Source organism: Triticum aestivum, chromosome 7A (assembly GCF_018294505.1).
Source record: "Triticum aestivum cultivar Chinese Spring chromosome 7A, IWGSC CS RefSeq v2.1, whole genome shotgun sequence".
In the NCBI taxonomy this organism is placed as follows: Eukaryota; Viridiplantae; Streptophyta; class Magnoliopsida; order Poales; family Poaceae; genus Triticum; species Triticum aestivum.
In genome coordinates this window covers 21,435,991-21,455,418 of record NC_057812.1, presented here as the reverse complement: position 1 = coordinate 21,455,418, position 19,428 = coordinate 21,435,991, and the positions used below count along the sequence as shown (strand labels likewise).

Genomic DNA, 19,428 nt, shown 5'->3' with positions numbered 1-19,428 from the left:
ACCGCATGGCAGAGAGAGATCTACATCGGCGTCGCGACTCGCGATCGGGGCCCTCGGGGGAATAGGATCGTTGCAAAGCGGCGAACTCGTGACGGGAAGAAGGAAAACAGGGATTTCTCCGTGCGTCTAGGTCGATGCCTCCTTATGGTCTGGGCCATGGGCTCCTTGCGAACCCTGGAGGGGGCCCCTAGATTTGGGGGGACCTGGGCGGCGCACCCCTGCCACCCCCTTAGGGCCGGCCCTGCACACTGTGAGCAGTTTTCTGCTTGGAATAACGTGCTAGAATAAGATAACACTAATCCTAGCACATTTACTAACTACCATAGACTGATTCCCAAAATCAGCCCACACATATCCCTCACGTGCATGCATGCATGTCCTATGGCCCAATGGGGGCACAAAGTTTCCTTAATAGTCCAAATTCATTTGCGTTGTTGAATTCTAAAAAACGGTTTTTTTTGCAGGGAGCTTTATTAAGGAACTAACATACGGTTACTGTCCGCCCACAGGCAAGAAATAAGAAACTCAGGGCTTGCATTAGGCCAACTCTTAGTCGCATCAAGTGTACAGGCAAAACGAGCACAATGATGGGCTGGCATATTAGCCACCCAACAGACATGAGTAACCAAGAGAGAAGAAAAAGTTGCTCCGATCTCCCGTAAATCCCTCTAGATAGGTGTGTGCATCCAATCTTGTGTTGCCGCGTGATTTCCATACATTCACTAAATCCAAGTTGTGAACTCCATCCTCACATGTGAACAGCCATGAAGTTGAGAAAAGATCATGCCATCATGAAGAGCTAATGATTCAGCTTTGAATGGACCCAACAAACCTTTACAAAGGCTTCCTCCAAGATCCAAGCTCCAAGCTCCAAGGAATGCTAGGTGTGATCAAGCCAACTCTCCCCCCTCTCTTCGTGTCATCAACAATTAACGCCCCATCAGCGTTAATAGTGACCCACCATGGATCATGCGGCCTATAGTTCTAGTTGGGTGCCAGCTTCTTCCAAGAAGATGACATGTCCAAAATAGCCAGTACTGTCTCATAAACCTATTTGATAGCTTGCGCAGGGTCATATCCATCACGGTCATTCGTGCGACGGTTGCGACGACCATATCATATGCATAATGCTGATGATCTGCATTTTTCATCTTGAGTGAACATAAGATCTAACAAGATATCACTAACCCAAGTGTGTGGATGCAGCTGGGGGAGGTGAAGCTGAAATTGATCCCTTGTTGTAATCCAGAACTTATTTGCATGCGTGTAGGTGACATGCGCATGCATCATATCATCATCCATAGCCTTGCAAATGTCACACTAGCCAATATGATTAATGCGTCTATAATGCAAGTTGACGGAATCTGGGAGTATACCTCGAAGTACTCCACACCAAAAGACCTGAAAGTTTGGAACCACGTTAAGTTTCCATAAAGTAGTCCACATATGTTTACTTGCTGTTGAAGATTCTGTAATCGTCTCTTCTTCTAGAGAGCTCCGCCTGTTACGAGACATCGGAGAGCGATAAACTCATTTTAAAGATTAGACACCCGACCTCTGAAAATCCCAAGCCAAAGTATCCTCTACACCGGCCGGATTTAATGGCATGTTCGGGATTGCTTCCACATCCGGTTGCAAGAAATTTGCACGAATAACATCCACATCCCTGTTACCCGTGTAGTTATCAATAAGATCCAATTTTTTTCCAATGGAATAGTCCATGTCCACCCGATCGGTTTCAAAGAAGTATTCGGAATCTAATTATCCATCCATGTTGAGATGCTAGTACCATCTCCCACTCGATGGATCAGGCCCACATCCAGGGCGTCCCAAACAGCAACATTACCTTCAGTTTGCCGGCGATCGAGTAGGGACCATTGCCTACTGGAAGTCTATATGAGGGTAATATTTTCCTTTCAACACACTTGCAGACAAAGACTCGGGTTTAGTCATAAGGCGCCAGCCATGCTTTCCCAACATTGCAAGATTGAAAAAGTGCAGATCTCGAAAACCCAAGCAGGACCGTTGCCTGGGATGATTTGTAGGCATGATTTTTCTTTTTCAGCTATGTTTCTCAACACAATTGTTTTAAGTATCATCGAATCAAAAGGTTCATACAAAAACGATCTGCTCATTTGCTAGTTCAGCTATGGTAGTGTATGTTATCATGTTGCCATCTTCTAAAAAGGTTATGAGATGTGAACACGTTTGATTAAATAATAGAAAAATGGTCATTTCACATGTTTTTCTAAAGATAGAAATACATTCTCAAGCTGGATTTAATCATCATGTGGTTCTAATATTCCCTTCAGAAAAATAAATTTGTCACTAACTCACCATCTATAATTGTTCATCATGTTTCTATGTTCACTATCCAAAATGTGAATGAAATGTTTTAGATATAAAATCAAAGGTAACAAGGAAAACAAAGAACCATAATTCAAATCTTTAGGTAAAAGTACTATTTAAGTTAATAATCTCACATTTGGAACACCACCTTATCTTACTAACTATACAATGAGGGTAGCATGAATACTATATTAGTGGAGTAAAAGCCACATAATGTATGGGGAAAACACTATCTTGGCATTGTGATAGATATCGTCATACTATTAATACTGCATGACTCAAGAGCAGCGGATGGCTCTTCAGCTCCCACCCTTACATTGAAATATGCAGGTTGCTTAGGCTTAGCAATGATCATACTCTCACTACTTAACATTGCAACAATATCTGACATGGTTGGTCGATCAGATGCATTTTCTTGCGTACACAGTAATGCTATGTTAATGCACCTCATCATCTTCTGTGATTGACTCTTGGGAACCAATGATGCATCAACAAGATCAATCCACCTTCCCTCGTCCCATAATTTCCATGCCTGTTTCCATTGTAATAACACAACACCAGTTGTGAAGCAGCTGAAAATAATATTTAGCTTCACATGCTTAATTGAGGTATGTGTAAAAGCTCACGTATCCAAGAAGATTAATGTAATCTCCACATTGTTGGCGACGAGAATTTCGTTTTCCGCTGAGGATCTCGAGAATAACAACACCAAAGCTGAAGATGTCGGATTTAATAGAGAAGACACCCTTCGAAGCATACTCGGGAGCCATATAGCCACTAAAATGGTAGACGATGCATGTCAAAATTATTGAATACGATTGGATTTTAATATCAATGTTTATAAATGAATTTATTTCCTTGATACATACTATGTACCAACCACTCTCCTTGTAGTGTTTCCATCGGGGTTTGTTGAACTGAATATTTTTGCTAGCCCAAAATCTGAAATTTTTGGATTCATTTCGTTGTCCAAGAGGATGTTGCTTGGTTTTAGATCTCGATGTATGACACGCAACCGGGAGTGCTTATGTAGGTAGAGAAGTCCATGAGCTATTCCTTCAATTATTGTTAAAAGTTTGGACCAGTCCAATAAAGCTCTTCTTTTTTCTTCTGCACATCAATTAGACATAAATATGACAAGGGAAAACACCTTACCGAGTACAAATGATTTTACAGGCCAATTGTGTAGAATATGAAACAATACTCATGGGACTATAAGATGCGCAACTAAAGTGAATAAATGGAATTCCGATTTGTCAACAAACAATATGTAAAATAAAGGAAGAAATCCAAGTGCATACCGAATATGAAGAAGTCCAAACTTTTGTTTGGTAAATATTCATAGACCAATATTTTCTCAGGTTCTTCGGAGCAACATCCCAATAGTTTAACCAGATTCCTATGTTGGAGTTTGGCTATGAACTGTACCTCGTTTTTGAACTCTATGAATCCTTGGCCTGAATGAGAAGCAAGCCTTTTAACCGCTATCCCCAAGCCCTCAGGAAGCTTACCCTGGGAAAAAATACCTTGAAAAGTTAGACTCTTCCTAATTTAAACACTAGTCCTCCTCTCTATTTGCAAATGCTAGGCTCCGGTGCTAAGAAGAATGTAGGGCTGCAAATTACTTTTGTAGTTTTGCAAGATTGGTGTTGACTGGCATTGCTTCTTCATGTTTGCTGTGGGAATTGTAGTTTTTCCATGAGCCAAGCATGTTTTAGGTGATAGTCATCTTTTTTTAACAGAGTACAGACGTAAGTGCTCATACATACGGGCATACACTCACCCTTATGAACGCACACATGCACACCCTACCCCTATGAGCACCCACGAGAGACTGAGCTGGCATATAATCTTGATATTTACGAAGTCACCGTAGGCGCCTCGTCCTTGACGGGAAAGTCTCCTCCCACTGAAAGCGCATAGCTGGAAATCATGAAATAAATTCAGGAATAATGCGAGCACCAGGACTTCAACCCTGGTGGGCTGAGGATACCACCGTCCCTCTAACCATCCAACCACAGATTGGTTCACAGGTGACAGTGATCTTTAACATGACTGTTTTGGGCAATGATCTTTTTTTCCTTTTAAACTTTTGGGTTTGGTCAGGCATTTTGGTTGCCTGTACCCTCAATGCTTTGCCACCATGTTGTTGCAGAGGCCACACAACTTGTACTATTGATTAGCTCGTTGTACAAATAAAAGGGCCCATTATATAACAAATATGATAACTCCAATCCGTACAATCATGTTAGGCTATTCAATTGTTCCCAACAAATGATGAAAATCCAATACGCACATACTAAGTTACCTTGTAGACAGCACCGAAGCCACCTTGTCCAAGTTTGTTCTCTTCTGAAAAATTATTTGTGGCATCCAGTAGCTGCTCAAATCGAAACACCAATAACTCTGAATTCTTCCCTTGCCAAACTAGTTGTTCGTCTCCCTCCAAATTCTGAACACATCTTGTTTCTTGTAATCTCATCACTGTACAGAGCATAAATTTAACAGGGAATTTACATTTCGTAAATAAAGATATGATTGAGAGGTGGTGTAATCTCTTTTTAGTTATGTTTATTCTAATTAATATTGGTATTACTGGAAATGATTTAAACAATATAACCAGTAACTAAGAACCCTATATACCTCTTCTTTGTCTAGTGAGTCGACGATAGAAAAAGTTGAAGCAGAGAAAAGCTGCTGCTGCTAGAGGAGCCAAGACTATGGGAATCGCCAACAGCTTGCTTATATGACCTTTTGTGAACATGATGACAGGAGAGTTAAGTCGGGTGTTCGCCGGCGAATAAAACAACGTTAGCTTAGCTCTCATGCAAAATTATGCGAGCAACCATGCATCGGTTCTTACCCCTGTGTTTGGGGGCCTTTTTCGGAGTCGGAGCTGGCGGCGGCGACGATGGCAACAGCGTGGGTTCTCCGTAGTAGAACTTATACGCCTCATACCTGAAATAACATCGGGTGACACCCATCCGTCCACCAATATGTAGAGAGATGCTGAAGTTGAGCTGGTCTAGGAGAAGATGGAGGCACGACAAACAGTCGCCGGGGGACAGGTCCGGCGTGCACTGCGCTAAGGAGTACACCAACGGAAAGTTCGTGCCGGTGTAAGTGACGCCAGTGGCGAACCGCATCGGCGTCATGCTAGCCGCCTTTTCCGCAGTCCCTACCAGAAGGTCGCGAATGTGGCCAGTAATGAGGTCGACTTGGTTCGCGTCACCACCGGCGGTGACATTCTTGACGTTCCAACTCTGAAATATCACGTCGTCTTTTCCTCCCGTGGTATCGGAGGGCCCCAGGATGTGGTCGGAGTAGATGATGGTACAGCCGCCATCGTAGTAGGCCTCCTTGAAGCACTGCTCCTGTGTCGGTGGCGTAGAGTTCAGAATAGTTTCGAACGTCTCGACGATGCAGTCGGTGCAGTCGGAGTCGTTGAGGACAGGGTCACGGCAGAGCGCGAGAGCGTAGACCGTGTCGGGGGCTTTGCCGACGGTGGCCGTGCCCATGTGTACTGGAGAGGAGGATGTGTTATTGGGAAGGGTGGTGGCGACTACTTTGAGATTGTCGCAGAATACATCTGCAGCCGCCAGGAACGGTGCGAGCCCACTGAGCAGGAGGGGCAGGATGATGTTCATGGCTGGCTATAGCTGCTTCTTGTTGTTGTTAACGTTGTTCTTCTCGCAGATGATCAACTTGGTTAGTGCCCTTCCCTTATACTGTATATATCAGCAACTGGTCACAATCGCTAGCTCACATGGAAACAATAACATATTTTCTGTTGATTTCTGCACCGGCCGGCCAAGTTGCTTTCAGTAGTCACAACACATTACTCCCCAGTCAACAGTCAACACTATCTTACTCTCTAACAATCAAGGCAATACTTGGTCTTCGGCCGGCTAGAATGGAAGCACTCGGTTGATTTCTTCTTTTTCCCTGTAAGACAAAATTGCACATTAAATATTACCTGTGCTTTGATAACATCTTCCCTTTAACAGGTTACTATATTCTCCACAGAGTATTCTTTTTTCCTTTGTGTGGGGATATTCTCTAGAGAGTTTGGCCCCTTTGTTGTGCAATTCTGTTTATGTATAATCCGGCTTGTTTACACTGCATGAGCTTAATAATTATTTAGTGCAACAACCGTGGCAAAAGGGCCGACGGACATTAATAAACATGAGAGGCATCTACTGATCTAGATATAGGTTTCTGCTTAGGAAACAATACGAAATGCCGACAGAGCCTTAGGCAAATATAAGTGCTGAGGCCCTAGCTACCGCATAACTGGTCTCTATTATCTTCCTAACTCCACTTTTAAAAATCGATAAATGTCATTGTCGCATGTCATTTTCAGTGACCAACAAAATGTAGCAACAAATATTTTCACGAAACGTCTTGACTCAGGCACTCATGACTAAAGAACACTCATGAAAACTAAGGACAGCAGCGAATCATGTGCATGATTTTTTCTAGCACCAGAACCACGGCCGGCCAGGACAAGAGACGGGTCAGGTACTCAGGTACCATCTACTATACTAACTTCAGTACAATATAAAATACCCTACGATTACTATCAGTACGCGTCCCTCACAAACTACTATTGAAATCTTTTGCTATGCTAGATTCCTATCTGAAATGTTGAACAGGCCTGCAATTAAGTTGACAAGTAGCTGATCTTGGATGGTGCAAAAAGGCTGAGTTCTCTTACGTTGCCCTTCATCCTTTGTGATTAAATCAGCACAAGAGAGGTGTGCGCAAAAGAATGTGATGTCGATAATCAACATTTGCAGCGTTCCAAATTTGCTTTCGCAATTTCCGCAAAAAATAATTGTTTTTGCAAGCCTTTGCCAGCGAAGCGGAAAATATTTTGCATGGCCTGTCCAATGACGTACTGGGATATGACGCTGGATTTGGAGGCCTTACCGGAGGCAGGGGAAGAGAGGACAGACACTGGCATCGTGTTTTCATGGGTGTGGAAGTGGTGACAAATGAGGCAGGGGAAGAGAAGACAGGCACTGATATGCGAGTTCTGTTAGCGGTAATCTTGAGTTTCGTTACATGTGAGCTTTGGTTACATGAGTTATGGTTATTACATGTTCATGCGTGCACACGTGTACTAGTAGCAGTCCATGTCATGGTTTGCAAAGAGTACTAGTTCTTCTAGGATTCAGTCAGATTAGTTTTTTTTTTAACAGAGAAAGGCACCAACAAGTGCCAATATATTCAGCTCAAATTCAGTGTACATCATGATTAACTGCTTACAAGAAAGAGAAAAATAGACTACAGAATCTGAGAAAGAAGAGCGGAATAGAAGTCGGAGAAGACATCAAGGGAGCATAATCCCTTCTGATGAACCACATGACTAAACATGATAAGGCAGCCTAAAGAAGAAGATGACATGAACTGCCCTTCTGCTACTCAAAGAGCATAGATACACCATGGAAACAACACCAAGAGCAGCCGGACCAACAGCTTCAGAGTGAAATTGGGCTCCAATAGCTTGCATCAAGTTCTGAAGAAGATAGAGAACTCAAAACATAGAGATAGTAGTCATGCCGAGCTCCAAAATCGTTGGCTTAGCCTGCAGATTCACCAGCAAGTCTCCATGCACCTGAAGAAGTCCATCCCTGCAACTGAAATACTACACAAACAAATGAAGCAGAGTATCTTGAACAGAGAAGAAATAGACAACCGAGAAACAAAGAGCTAGTAACACTGCACTGTGTGAATCTTAATAGCAGGAATTTGAAAATTAGAAAGAAGGGATACAACATTGCAAGAATTAGAAGAGTGATTACGAGCAAAGCAACAAATCTGAGTATCCCTATTCGCTCTGAAAACCTGGTGAGCATGGTTATGGGCAACTCCATTAACTTCTCTAGCAATATGAAACACTTTAGGATTAAGAGCTGCAGAATGTTTGAAAAAATTGGCAAGATCTTTTCTGATATTTCAAGGAATAGAGGGATCCAAGATGTTGGCTAAAGGAGCATATTTAGCAAGAGTAAGACAGTCAGTTAGAAAAGTGGCATGCATAATATTGAGCTAAGAAGTTATATTAGCAGCAGAAACAAGAGCAATAGATTCAGCCTGCAAAGGAGTGGATATAGAGGAAGCGGAGGCCTGAATTTGAATATTAATTTCTCCCTGCTCCGAGGGAAGAGAAATATAGATACCAACACCTGTAGCCACATCTCCTTGAGGAAGGCCAGGCTTTCAGGTCATATTAGGTAAATCAGGTGTACTAGTAGTATACGGCTTGCATGTCATGCGTCAAGCAGGAGTTCGGTTTAAGACCTGCATGTGGTCCGTTTAGGAATAGATCAAGCTTACAAAAATCTGTTCAGATTTACTAATTGCAAATTCTCGTTCGAGTTTGGTAGTTAAGTTTGAGCTCATGGTTTGCAAGGATAAATCAAGGTTGGCTGGCTTACGTCGTGGTGGTGGCCGGGCCGGAGGTCGGCAGCCCGCAGCGAGCAAGGATGGGGCTCGGCCACGCTGGGCAGGGCAAGACGGTCCATTAGCTGTACGGACGGTCCGAGGGGGTCGGGGGCGGGAGCTCCTAATCGGTGCTTGTGGCGCTAGCAACCGCAGCTGGCGCTCACATGCACGCGCAAATGGGCCAATCCACCTATCCCCGGCTCGCTCACTCGCTTCCCAGCCCAGCCCAGCCCCAGCTCACTCGCGCTTCCAGCCCCAGCTCAGAGTTGGCACAGTGAGAAAAAACCAGAACGGCTCTTTTAGCATTTCAAAATTTGTGAAATAGAAAACCTGTTCGCATGTTTGAAAAAATCTCACGAATTAGAAAAAGTTCACCGATTTTTCGGTAAGAGTTTTATATGTTGAATTCCTCTTCCACTCTGTCCCAAAATTAAGGACATGTATGTATTTTGTATACTGTAGTGGCTAAGGTATGCAACATTATCATGATGATCCAAGTGTATGTGCGCACATGCCCAAGCAAACAAAGGGGGACGATCCAGAGAGGAAAACAACACGCACAGATGTCCAGAGCAGTAACAGTCGACGGGACGGATTTGACCTTGTGGTGGGTCAGGTCTGTCATAATAGTCAGGTTTAAATCGGTTAAAAAGGTCCTCAACAGAAAGTGGTACCGGTTTCAGACGGATTACTCCAAAAGTGATAGCTTTTTGTTAGGTTTTAGTAATTTAGTATTGTGCTGGGTTTTTTTTTTTGGACCGGTAGCACCAAAAGTGGTAGATTTGCAATTTACTCCTCTCTCTTATACGAAAAGGAAAAACAATAGAAAATGGTGTAACGCTGTTATGATAATAATTTATTAAACACGGCAATTCAAATCACACAAATAGTAAAAATTACAAGCACAAATTGTGAACGGGTATGTGAAACGCGAATAAAGATTACAAGAAAAAATCACAGGTACGTAGTAGTAGTAAGCAACACATAAAGAAATTACAAATGGACGAAAGGGCACACGCAGGCAGGCTGGTTACCATCGAGCTGAAGAGAAGTAGGATTAGTCGCTGGGCATAGCTATCTATGCTAACGCTTAGCTTCCAAATGCGGAGAACTTTAGGAGCCGCCGCCCGCCACCGCCGCCGCCGCCCCCGGCAGAGGAAGAAGAAGCGCGAGCAACGACGGTGTAAGCCATCTTGGCAACAGGGTTAACCCAGTGGGCCGTGGTTTTGGCTGCCTGCAGCGGATCAACGAAGGAAGCCATGAAGACGACCAACACAAGGAGGATGAGGCAGCTGGTGCTACGAGAGGAAACCATTGCCTGACTTATTTGTGTATTACTTCCAATACCGTGCTGTACCTGTACTAGCTACCATACGGCTGCACGTTGGATCGATTCCCCTGCATGTGTGTGTGTGTTTGTTCCGTCGTTGATCCAGTCTCTGGTAGCTTGGAGCGCACCTCGCCGGAAACTACTCGGCGGGTCGCATCGTCTAGCTAGGTATACGGCGTGTCCACGAGGGTTTTCAGGGTGAGCTAGCTGTTGCATGCCGATGCGTGTACCTCCTACCTAGAGTAGACAGGACCAACAGGCTGCATCCTACCATGTTCTGTGCTTCTCTTCTAAAATCTATCCGCGTGCCTAGTTTGTGCGGATGCACGCAAACCGAATTATCCAGTCAGGCCCACGCAATGCAGCTTTAGCTTGTTTGGTAGCCTCTGTTGCACCGAATTCTTGATCCGCGTGATTTTTATGTGCCTCGCAGAGGAAGTGTTCACTCTGAATATCGACTTTGAGAAGGCATAGGACCGGGTTAGATGGGATTTCCTGGAGGAGGTGTTGCATAAGAAGGGCCTCGACCCTCAATAGCATGCTATTGTCCAGTGTAATTACCATACAAAGATGGCGTATGCCACAAAGTGCTGATGATTATCTATCTTTAGTTTGTGGAGTACCAAGCGTCGTCCATCCATCTCAAGAGACCCCCCACATCTACCGTCACAAGTAACACCAAAATAGTTCTTCTGGCACAAGTACACCGCCAATTCACATAATGTATCATGTGTTTTGAATCTCCTCATCCTACCAAATGTGTTTCTCTCAACAAGTTGTAGCATGTTTATGTCAATCAACTCCTTCAGCCAGTTGACTTCTCCTAATTTGCTTCCGCCCTCTCCACGACGAAGCCCTCGGCTATCCATAACAGTACAAGTTGTTTCCTTTTGAAACTATACTCTTCTGGAAATAAGCTACAACACAAGAAACAACTTTTCAACTGTGTTGGAAGATATACGAAACTTAGATGCAAAACATTCTTGTCACTGAGACTTGAATTATTAATTAATTTCCAACTCAATTAGTCATTTATTCTTTTCCATTCTTCCATGGTTTTCTCATGTAAACGTGAGAAACTTCCAACTAACACAAACTGATGGAAGAAGAATTATGCCTTGTGGATAATGGTAACACAAACTCCATACCGAGGGAGATAAATCATTTCCAAACTCTGACAAAGATGAATGGAGATATTTTAGCAATCACCGGACGTGATACAGTAATTGTTGTATCTGGACGTGTCATGTTTATCCTCTCCCACGTGGTACACACGTGACAACTGAGGATGCTTTCTCCGGGTTACCCTGATCAATTATCGAGATATCCATAAAATGTTTTTTCACAAAGAGGAGTATCGACTCTTCACAAAAGATCAAGGATCTGGCAAAAAGGTACATGAAAAAACTTCTTCCCTATCGTCTGGTTTGTATTATACGTACATCAAACCCTATAACATGTTGCATACAAAGTAACTTTTGAGAATGTTAATGCCAGTGTGTGTTCCTTCATTGATCCAGTCTCCAGTAGCCAGCTCTCTCTCTCTCTCTCCTCTCTCTCTCTCTCTCTCTCTCTCTCTCTCTCTCTCTTCTTTGAATCTATATCACATTTAGTTGGGTTTAAGCAACGGTAGGATCAACTATTGCTTCATCAATCCAATGTAAGGCATATCATTTGGCAATGCTACATGACCCGTTGCGTTCATGGCCATGGGACCCCGGCATAGCTGACCGAAGCCTTACTGTGCTTTCTACAACAATTCCATGATCAGCATGTCGCTGTGCACAATCAAACTTGTTATAATCCTATAAAGGATGCTGGAGTACCTGCCTCTTGGGGGGCTTCACAGGCGAGAGTGCCATCCACGCCAGCATTTCCAGGTCACGTGTCATGCTGCTTTCCGATCTACCCTGACAGCGCGCACCCATGCGATCCACCTTGGCAGTCCATGATGGGTGGACGTGGACCGCAGGCACGCAATGGGGCACCATCATTAGACGGTTTAAGTCATGCCCGACGGGCCAGCCGGACCTGCCTGTCAGCCTCTTCGGACCCCTGTGGGCTGGTTCAGTTGCGCTAGGCGGGGCGCACCTCGAGCATGTCCGGCCGTGCCCTGCGTAGATGGCACCATGGCACGCTCCAGGCCCTCGGATCTATGCGTTTGGTACGTACTGCCGTCTATGCCACCATGACACCAGATAGCTCCACCATCATGCGTACGTCCATCAACACACGCCCGTCGCCGAGACCCACCATTGTCGATGTTGTAAATGCAACACCACTCCATCTATTGGCCTCTCCGGCCAGCACCTACTCCAAAATGATGCCCCAGGAGGGAGAACGACACCGAAGCTGTTATCATCTGACTCAGGAGACTTGGATCTAGAGTTTTCCTAGGAGCAAACGAACAAGGCGACAATGATTAACAACAATGTCTTCGATATGGAATGGCGCCTAAGACATCGCCATCGTCTGCCATGACCGAAATCGGCACGCTTTTCAGCAGCAGTTGCGCCACTCAGAACCAGCAACTTGCTAAATCCACACGGAGCCGTGCCGTGGAGGCCGAAACGCCGACGGGGAACTCCAGCATCCCTCGTTGACCCCTCTACGCATCGTCGGCCGGCGACGAGTCAGACCGACGATGGATTCAGGGGGAATCAAATCCATGGAACACCACCTCCAACCATTGGCCAGAGAAGCACGCGTGAGCTCTCTACAGGCCATGTGGGCGACGATCGCTGCCTCCCCGCTGGCACCGCACTAGCCGCACCAGTGCGCCACCATAGCCAACGTCGGCGCATCGGCGGTAGGGAGCTCCTAGGTCGGCGATTTTTTGGCGGTGCCAGGGCTGGGCCCCTAGCATCGCCATGGGGAGTGACGCGAGGGGTAAGCGCGGGTGGAGGAGAACGGGAGGAGGAGGAGGTCTGGAGGAGAAGGAGGAGGAAGTCAGGAGGAGTAGGAGATCGGGAGGAGGAAGGTGATTCCTAGATCTAATATTTTGGCATCATCATTTCTAGTTATTTACTAGTTTGCAAATGACGGACCCACAGCTGCAAAAGCATGCGTTTGCATATGAAAAAAGTAGCATGGTTCGTGCAAAAGTAAAAGATTTCAAAGACAAGAGACCCTGACTGAACCTTGATAAATTAAAACAATTAACTATCCTGTAGGACCTGTACCATCAGCAACACTTGTAGTGATGCGTTTGTGACCATTTAAGCCACAATGTACACAGACCAATCAAAAGGAATCACAATGGCTAGTACTAGTGACTCTGAAAAGGAATGCCAAGGGCTAGTAGTAGTGCAAAGGCGGGGGAGAACACAGCGAAATATGAAGATTCAGTGCATCACAAGTTCTATGCAGAACTGAACAAGCTCATGTTCATTTGGAAAAAATATAACAATTCAAGATTTCGCTAACCCCCACTAAGCGGCAAGAGGCCAAAAGTTGTTCTACAACTCACAGCAAAGCGTGCGAGACTAAAGAAATTACAGTAACAAGTAGAGTATGCCTGCCATCACAAGTTATTTTCAAAACTGAACAGAAGTAGAATAAAACTAATGTTCTACCCTGGAATAATAGGCTATCATCACTTGTGTTCAAAACTGAACAAAAGAATAGGACTACTTTCCTATAGCTTTTAGAAGAAAACTAATATGATGTTCAATACATATAGCTGCAAATTGCATTGCTCTCCACATGTCAGTCATAATGGTTGACAAACAGGCTCAACTAATCAGGTTGGTGGACTGATAATTTAGAGGTAATCATCAGTCGACTTGTTTCAAACTAAGTGAAGCATATGTGTATTCAAGTGCATGCTAAATGTTTTAGTGAGTTCAACCTGAAGAAGTCCTGAAGAATAACATCAGAGCCACATGGGCTTGCTAGGAAACAATAGGCACTCACATATGTGCTGATACCATTTGAAGGATCCCGTAAACTAGTAAGTTACAACACCTGAAGGCAGTTACCATATCCCAACAAAAAACAAAGACCTGATCATTATGAATCGCAAACCAAGCACACAAATAGCAGTACATAATTGAAACAAATCAGAAAAATAGTCTGAATGGGAAGCACAACAGGCAGGCACATATGCACTGGTAGTCTGGTACCATTTCAAGAATCCCTAAAACTAGAAAGTTACAACACCTAAAGTCTGTAACCACATCACAATGAAAATGAACACCTGATAAGTACGAATCACAAACCAAGGACACAAATAGTACATAATTGGAAATTAGTCTGAACAGGAAGCACAACTCGCATTTCTACAAAAAGCCACATCCACAATTAACCAATAGGCAACATTACCAGACTTGACAATCAACTACATAAGCATTAGTATCAGTGGTAAATGCGGGCAGTAACGGCGGAGGTGGAACTCAGAGCAGACATGCAATAGTACAGCTCGAAGAAGCAGAGGAAACGCGGACGTGTGTAGTAGATACTCTGCATCCGGAACATATACTACTACTGGAATCAAATCCTTCATTTTCCTTGATCTGCCGTAATGAACAGCATTGCGAAGCATCTTCCTTCTGGCCAGTGACACCTACATAAACCAACATCATATCACATCAAACATCTAAAAACTAGTTGAAGGAGAAAACAAGTAGGGGTACTAGTTGGTTGTTTAGTGGCAAGTTACGTACCCACATGTTTCCAGAGCAGCAGTAGGTCAATCTCGGAGTGAATACCTCAACCGCGTCCCTCGAATTGCAGAACAATGGCGCAGCAATGTCAGGAACTCGCCGGTGATTTCGTGGAAGCCTAGATACTCAAGAGGCATGAGGAACTCAATGCCAAGTGGGACCTCGGTCATGCTAGTGAGCTTGATTAAAAACAAATTTTCCAGACACCCCATGGCACCTTCCTGTATCTCTAGATATTTCAAATTAGGCAGGTCTGTTAGAGAGAGAACCTTTAGCTTGGGAAACCACCCCGTGAGAAATTTCAAATGCTCTCCTGTGTATGCTCTAGTGAAATGTAGGCGCGTCAAGTTTGACAACCAAGAAAGGGATGGCAAGGGGTCTTCTCTCAGCTGTGAAAAAGATAGAACTAACTCATACAAGTTCTGGCCTCCAACAACTTGGAAGATAGGAGACTCATCTAACGCCCCTTGCGCTAGCCGTCCTCTCAATCTTAGCTTTTGCAGGCTTGGCAGGAAAACATTCAATAGGAGAACCTCATTCTCATCACTTGCATTCACCGATAGCAAGGACAAATGCCGCATATGAACTAGAGATTCACAGATGCGTCCACAGTAGATTCCCTTCACATTCAATAACCTCAAGCTTCTTAGTTGTCTCAGCTCCCCTAAATGTCTAAGTGACTCATCTTGTGCTTCCAATGCTTGTAGTGTCTGCAGGTTTGTCAGATTCCCGACTCCATTGGGTATACACATGCCACTGAGATGATTAATGTTTCTCCAATCCGGATCATTTATTTTCTCAACAAATAAGTGCCTGAGCTTCTTCAGTTTCACAATCCCACTAGGCAATTCATGTATGTCAGATTTACAAAGGTCCAGTGTCAACAAATTTGAAAGCTTCTCAATAGACTTTGGGAGCATCTTCACCTTTGAATTACGCAAACCCAAATGGTGGAGATTAAAAAGATCTCCAATAACATCTGGAATCTTCTCAATGGGTAGACCACTTAATTCTAGCACCGTCATATATCTTGACTCCATGCATAGCAGTGGTAGTAGAGTGAATGATGACTTGCTATTGCCCAATGTAATGATAGTTCGAAGTTGGTGCAAACTAGAAAATGACTGTTGAATATCATATTTTATGTATGGAAGTACCAATCGGCGTCCAACAACCTGAAGAGAGCCCCCACATTTAACCTCATATGTAACACCAAAACAGTTCTTCTGGCACAAATCAATAGCCAATTCACGCAATATATCATGCATCCTGAATTCTTTTATCCTACCAAATGAGTTCCTCTCAACAAGTTGTAGCATGTTTCTATCAATCAACTCTTTTAGATAGCCCTCTGCCACTTCTTCTAATGTGCTTTCACCCCTCTCCTCAATGAACCCCTCGGCTATCCATAACCGTATAATTTGTTTCCGTTTAAAGAAATAGTCTTCTGGAAATAAACTGCAGTACATGAAACAACTTTTCAAGTGTGTTGGGAGGTAGATGAAGCTCAGATGCAAAACATTCCTTACATGGTCAAGCCTCAAATTATTAATTATCTCCCAACTCAACTGGACATTTATTCTTCTCCATTCCTCCACAGTTTTCTCATGCACACGCAAAAGGCCACCAACTAACACGACAACAAGGGGCAAGCCTTTGCACTTGATAACTATTTCTTTGGACAAAGACTTCAATTTTGTAGGACAATCATGATTTGCTTCTCCTGGAAATGATTTCTTACAAAATAGATCCCATGCCTTGTCTTCTGCTAAAACTTCTAGTGCTAAGATATGTCCCCTAGAGGCAAGTGCAGCAACATGGCCTTCCCTTGTTGTGATTATCAGTCTACTGCCCTTATCATTATGAATAAGCATCCTAGATAAGTCATCAAATGCTTCTGTAGTCCACACATCATCCAATATGATCAAATACTTATTTTTCTCTAGAAATTTCCTCAGTGTTTCTTCAAGACTTGTGATATCCATAGTCAGAGTGTTTGATAGAACATTGGCTTCGTTTATTGAAAGTTCTTTGACTATATTCCTCAATACGTCTTCTCTAGAATAAGTTTGAGAGATCGCAACCCAGGCATGGCATTGGAATTTTACTCTCTGTGTCCTATAGACATTAGCAGCTAAAGCTGTCTTACCAAGTCCTCCCATTCCAAGAAAAGCTATCACAGAGCATTCCATATCATCACTTGCCAACCACTGCTCGAGCTTTTCTCTATTTTTATCAATTCCCACTAGATCTTCTTCATAAAGGGAGCGTGAAATGTTAGCCAGATCGTGGGATCTCTTGACAATGTAATTCAAGTTGCTAGTATCCCTGATGTTTATCATGGGAACCAAACGGATTTTTGCCTCTGACAGGTGTGAAAGGTCTTTCTCAATTTCCTTCACCTTGAAAGCTATCCGGTTCAAAGAAAGCAGAGATATTGGCTTTTGAAACACTTTCTTCGGGAAAAAGGAACAACCTATATCATGTTCCTGACCAACTACATGAAGGAAATATGCCCTAGAGGCAATAATAAAGCTATTATTTATTTCCTTATTTCATGATAAATGTTTATTATTCATGCTATAATTGTATTAACTGGAAACATAATACATGTGTGAATACATAGACAAACAGAGTGTCACTAGTATGCCTCTACTTGACTAGCTCGTTAATCAAAGATGGTTATGTTTCCTAACCATAGACAAAGAGTTGTTATTTGATTAACGGGATCACATCATTAGGTGAATGATCTGATTGACATGACCCATTCCATTAGCTTAGCACCCGATCGTTTAGTATGTTGCTATTGCTTTATTCATGACTTATACATGTTCCTGTGACTATGAGATTATGCAACTCCCGTTTGCCGGAGGAACACTTTGTGTGCTACCAAACGTCACAACGTAACTGGGTGATTATAAAGGTGCTCTACAGGTGTCTCCAAAGGTACATGTTGGGTTGGCGTATTTCGAGATTAGGATTTGTCACTCCGATTGTCGGAGAGGTATCTCCGGGCCCTCTCGGTAATGCACATCACATAAGCCTTGCAAGCATTACAACTAATGAGTTAGTTGCAAGATGATGTATTACGGAACGAGTAAAGAGACTTGCCGGTAACGAGATTGAACTAGGTATTGGATACCGACGATCGAATCTCGGGCAAGTAACATACCGATGACAAAGGGAACAACGTATGTTGTTATGCGGTCTGACCGATAAAGATCTTCGTAGAATATGTAGGAGCCAATATGGGCATCCAGGTCCCGCTATTGGTTATTGACCAGAGAGGTGTCTCGGTCATGTCTACATAGTTCTCGAACCCGTAGGGTCCGCACGCTTAACGTTCGTTGACGATATAGTACTATGTGAGTTATGTATGTTGGTGACCGAATGTTGTTCGGAGTCCGGGATGAGATCACGGACATGACGAGGAACTCCGGAATGGTCCGGAGACAAAGTTTGATATATGGATAATAGTGTTTGGTCACCGGAAGGGTTCCGGAAATCACCGGAAGGGGTTCCGGATGTTTCCCGAAATGTTTGGATACGAGAACACTTTATTTGGGCCAAAGGGGAAAGCCCACAAGGTTTTTGGAAAGCGCAAAAGGAAGTTTTGCAGAGTCCAGGGGCCAGACGCCAGGGTCCCTGGCGTCTGGGTCCAGACGCCAGGAACCCTGGCATCTGGCCCTGGAGTCCGAGAAGGACTCTTGCCTTTCGGGTGAAACCGACTTTGTGGAGGCTTTTACTCCAAGTTTCGACCCCAGGGCTCAACATATAAATAGAGGGGCAGGGCTAGCACCAAAGAGACATCAAGAAACACCAAGCCGTGTGCCGGCAACCCCGTTCCCTCTAGTTTATCCTCCGTCATAGTTTTCGTAGTGCTTAGGCGAAGCCCTGCGGAGATTGTTCTTCACCAACACTGTCACCATGCCGTCGTGCTGCCGGAACTCATCTACTACTTCGCCCCTCTTGCTAGATCGAGAAGGCGAGGACATCACCGAGCCGTACGTGTGCAGAACTCGGAGGTGCCGTGCTTTCGGTACTTGGATCGGTCGGATCGTGAAGACGTTCGACTACATCAACCGCGTTGATATAACGCTTCCGCTTACGGTCTACGAGGGTACGTAGACAACACTCTCCCCTCTCGTTGCTATGCATCACCATGATCTTGCGTGTGCGTAGGAAATTTTTTGAAATTACTACGTTCCCCAACACTACATACAAGTACTCATCCACCATGCCCTCCATTACATGTGCTACTTTCCGTACGTCCTCCAACCAGCCCTCATATATTTGATTGTTGCGGTTTCGAATGTCCATTTGACAGAGAACATCATGGATTAAGCGAAGCTTCCTAGCAACCCGGCTCATGCTGCCCTGTAGCTCAAGTAGTTGCGTGCCATACTTCATAAGCTGGACACTAGCCTGGTCTGTTGCTCCCTTTGCCAAGGCAATTCCGATCTTTTTAATGGCTAGAAGAATCACAATCTCTGCCATTACTTTGGGAATGGCTAGTATCTCTCTTTTGGGTGATGGACTAGTTGTATATTTTCCTCAATATTATCAGAATGACCACTGCGAAATGAAGCAAGTGATGCATTAGTTAAAAACTTATTGCATTTTGCTACTACCAAG

The 19,428-nt window shown here is 44.0% G+C and overlaps 2 protein-coding genes across 2 annotated transcripts; both read right to left on the bottom strand.

The window, feature by feature from the left end:
• Positions 1-2,578: 2,578 nt before the first annotated feature.
• On the bottom strand, positions 2,579-5,996 carry LOC123147152 (cysteine-rich receptor-like protein kinase 5). The gene is made up of 7 exons (XM_044566384.1): positions 5,213-5,996; positions 4,989-5,100; positions 4,658-4,835; positions 3,651-3,861; positions 3,219-3,459; positions 2,976-3,126; positions 2,579-2,881 (listed from the first exon to the last, which is right to left on the bottom strand). The coding sequence occupies exons 1-7, from the start codon at positions 5,994-5,996 to the stop codon at positions 2,579-2,581; spliced, it is 1,980 nt and encodes a 659-aa protein (XP_044422319.1).
• An 8,823-nt stretch (positions 5,997-14,819) lies between these two features.
• Positions 14,820-19,335, bottom strand: LOC123147151 (disease resistance protein RPM1). The gene is made up of 4 exons (XM_044566383.1): positions 18,997-19,335; positions 16,952-17,282; positions 16,101-16,780; positions 14,820-15,968 (listed from the first exon to the last, which is right to left on the bottom strand). The coding sequence occupies exons 1-4, from the start codon at positions 19,288-19,290 to the stop codon at positions 14,820-14,822; spliced, it is 2,454 nt and encodes an 817-aa protein (XP_044422318.1). The 5' UTR covers positions 19,291-19,335.
• Between the last annotated feature and the right edge of the window lie 93 nt (positions 19,336-19,428).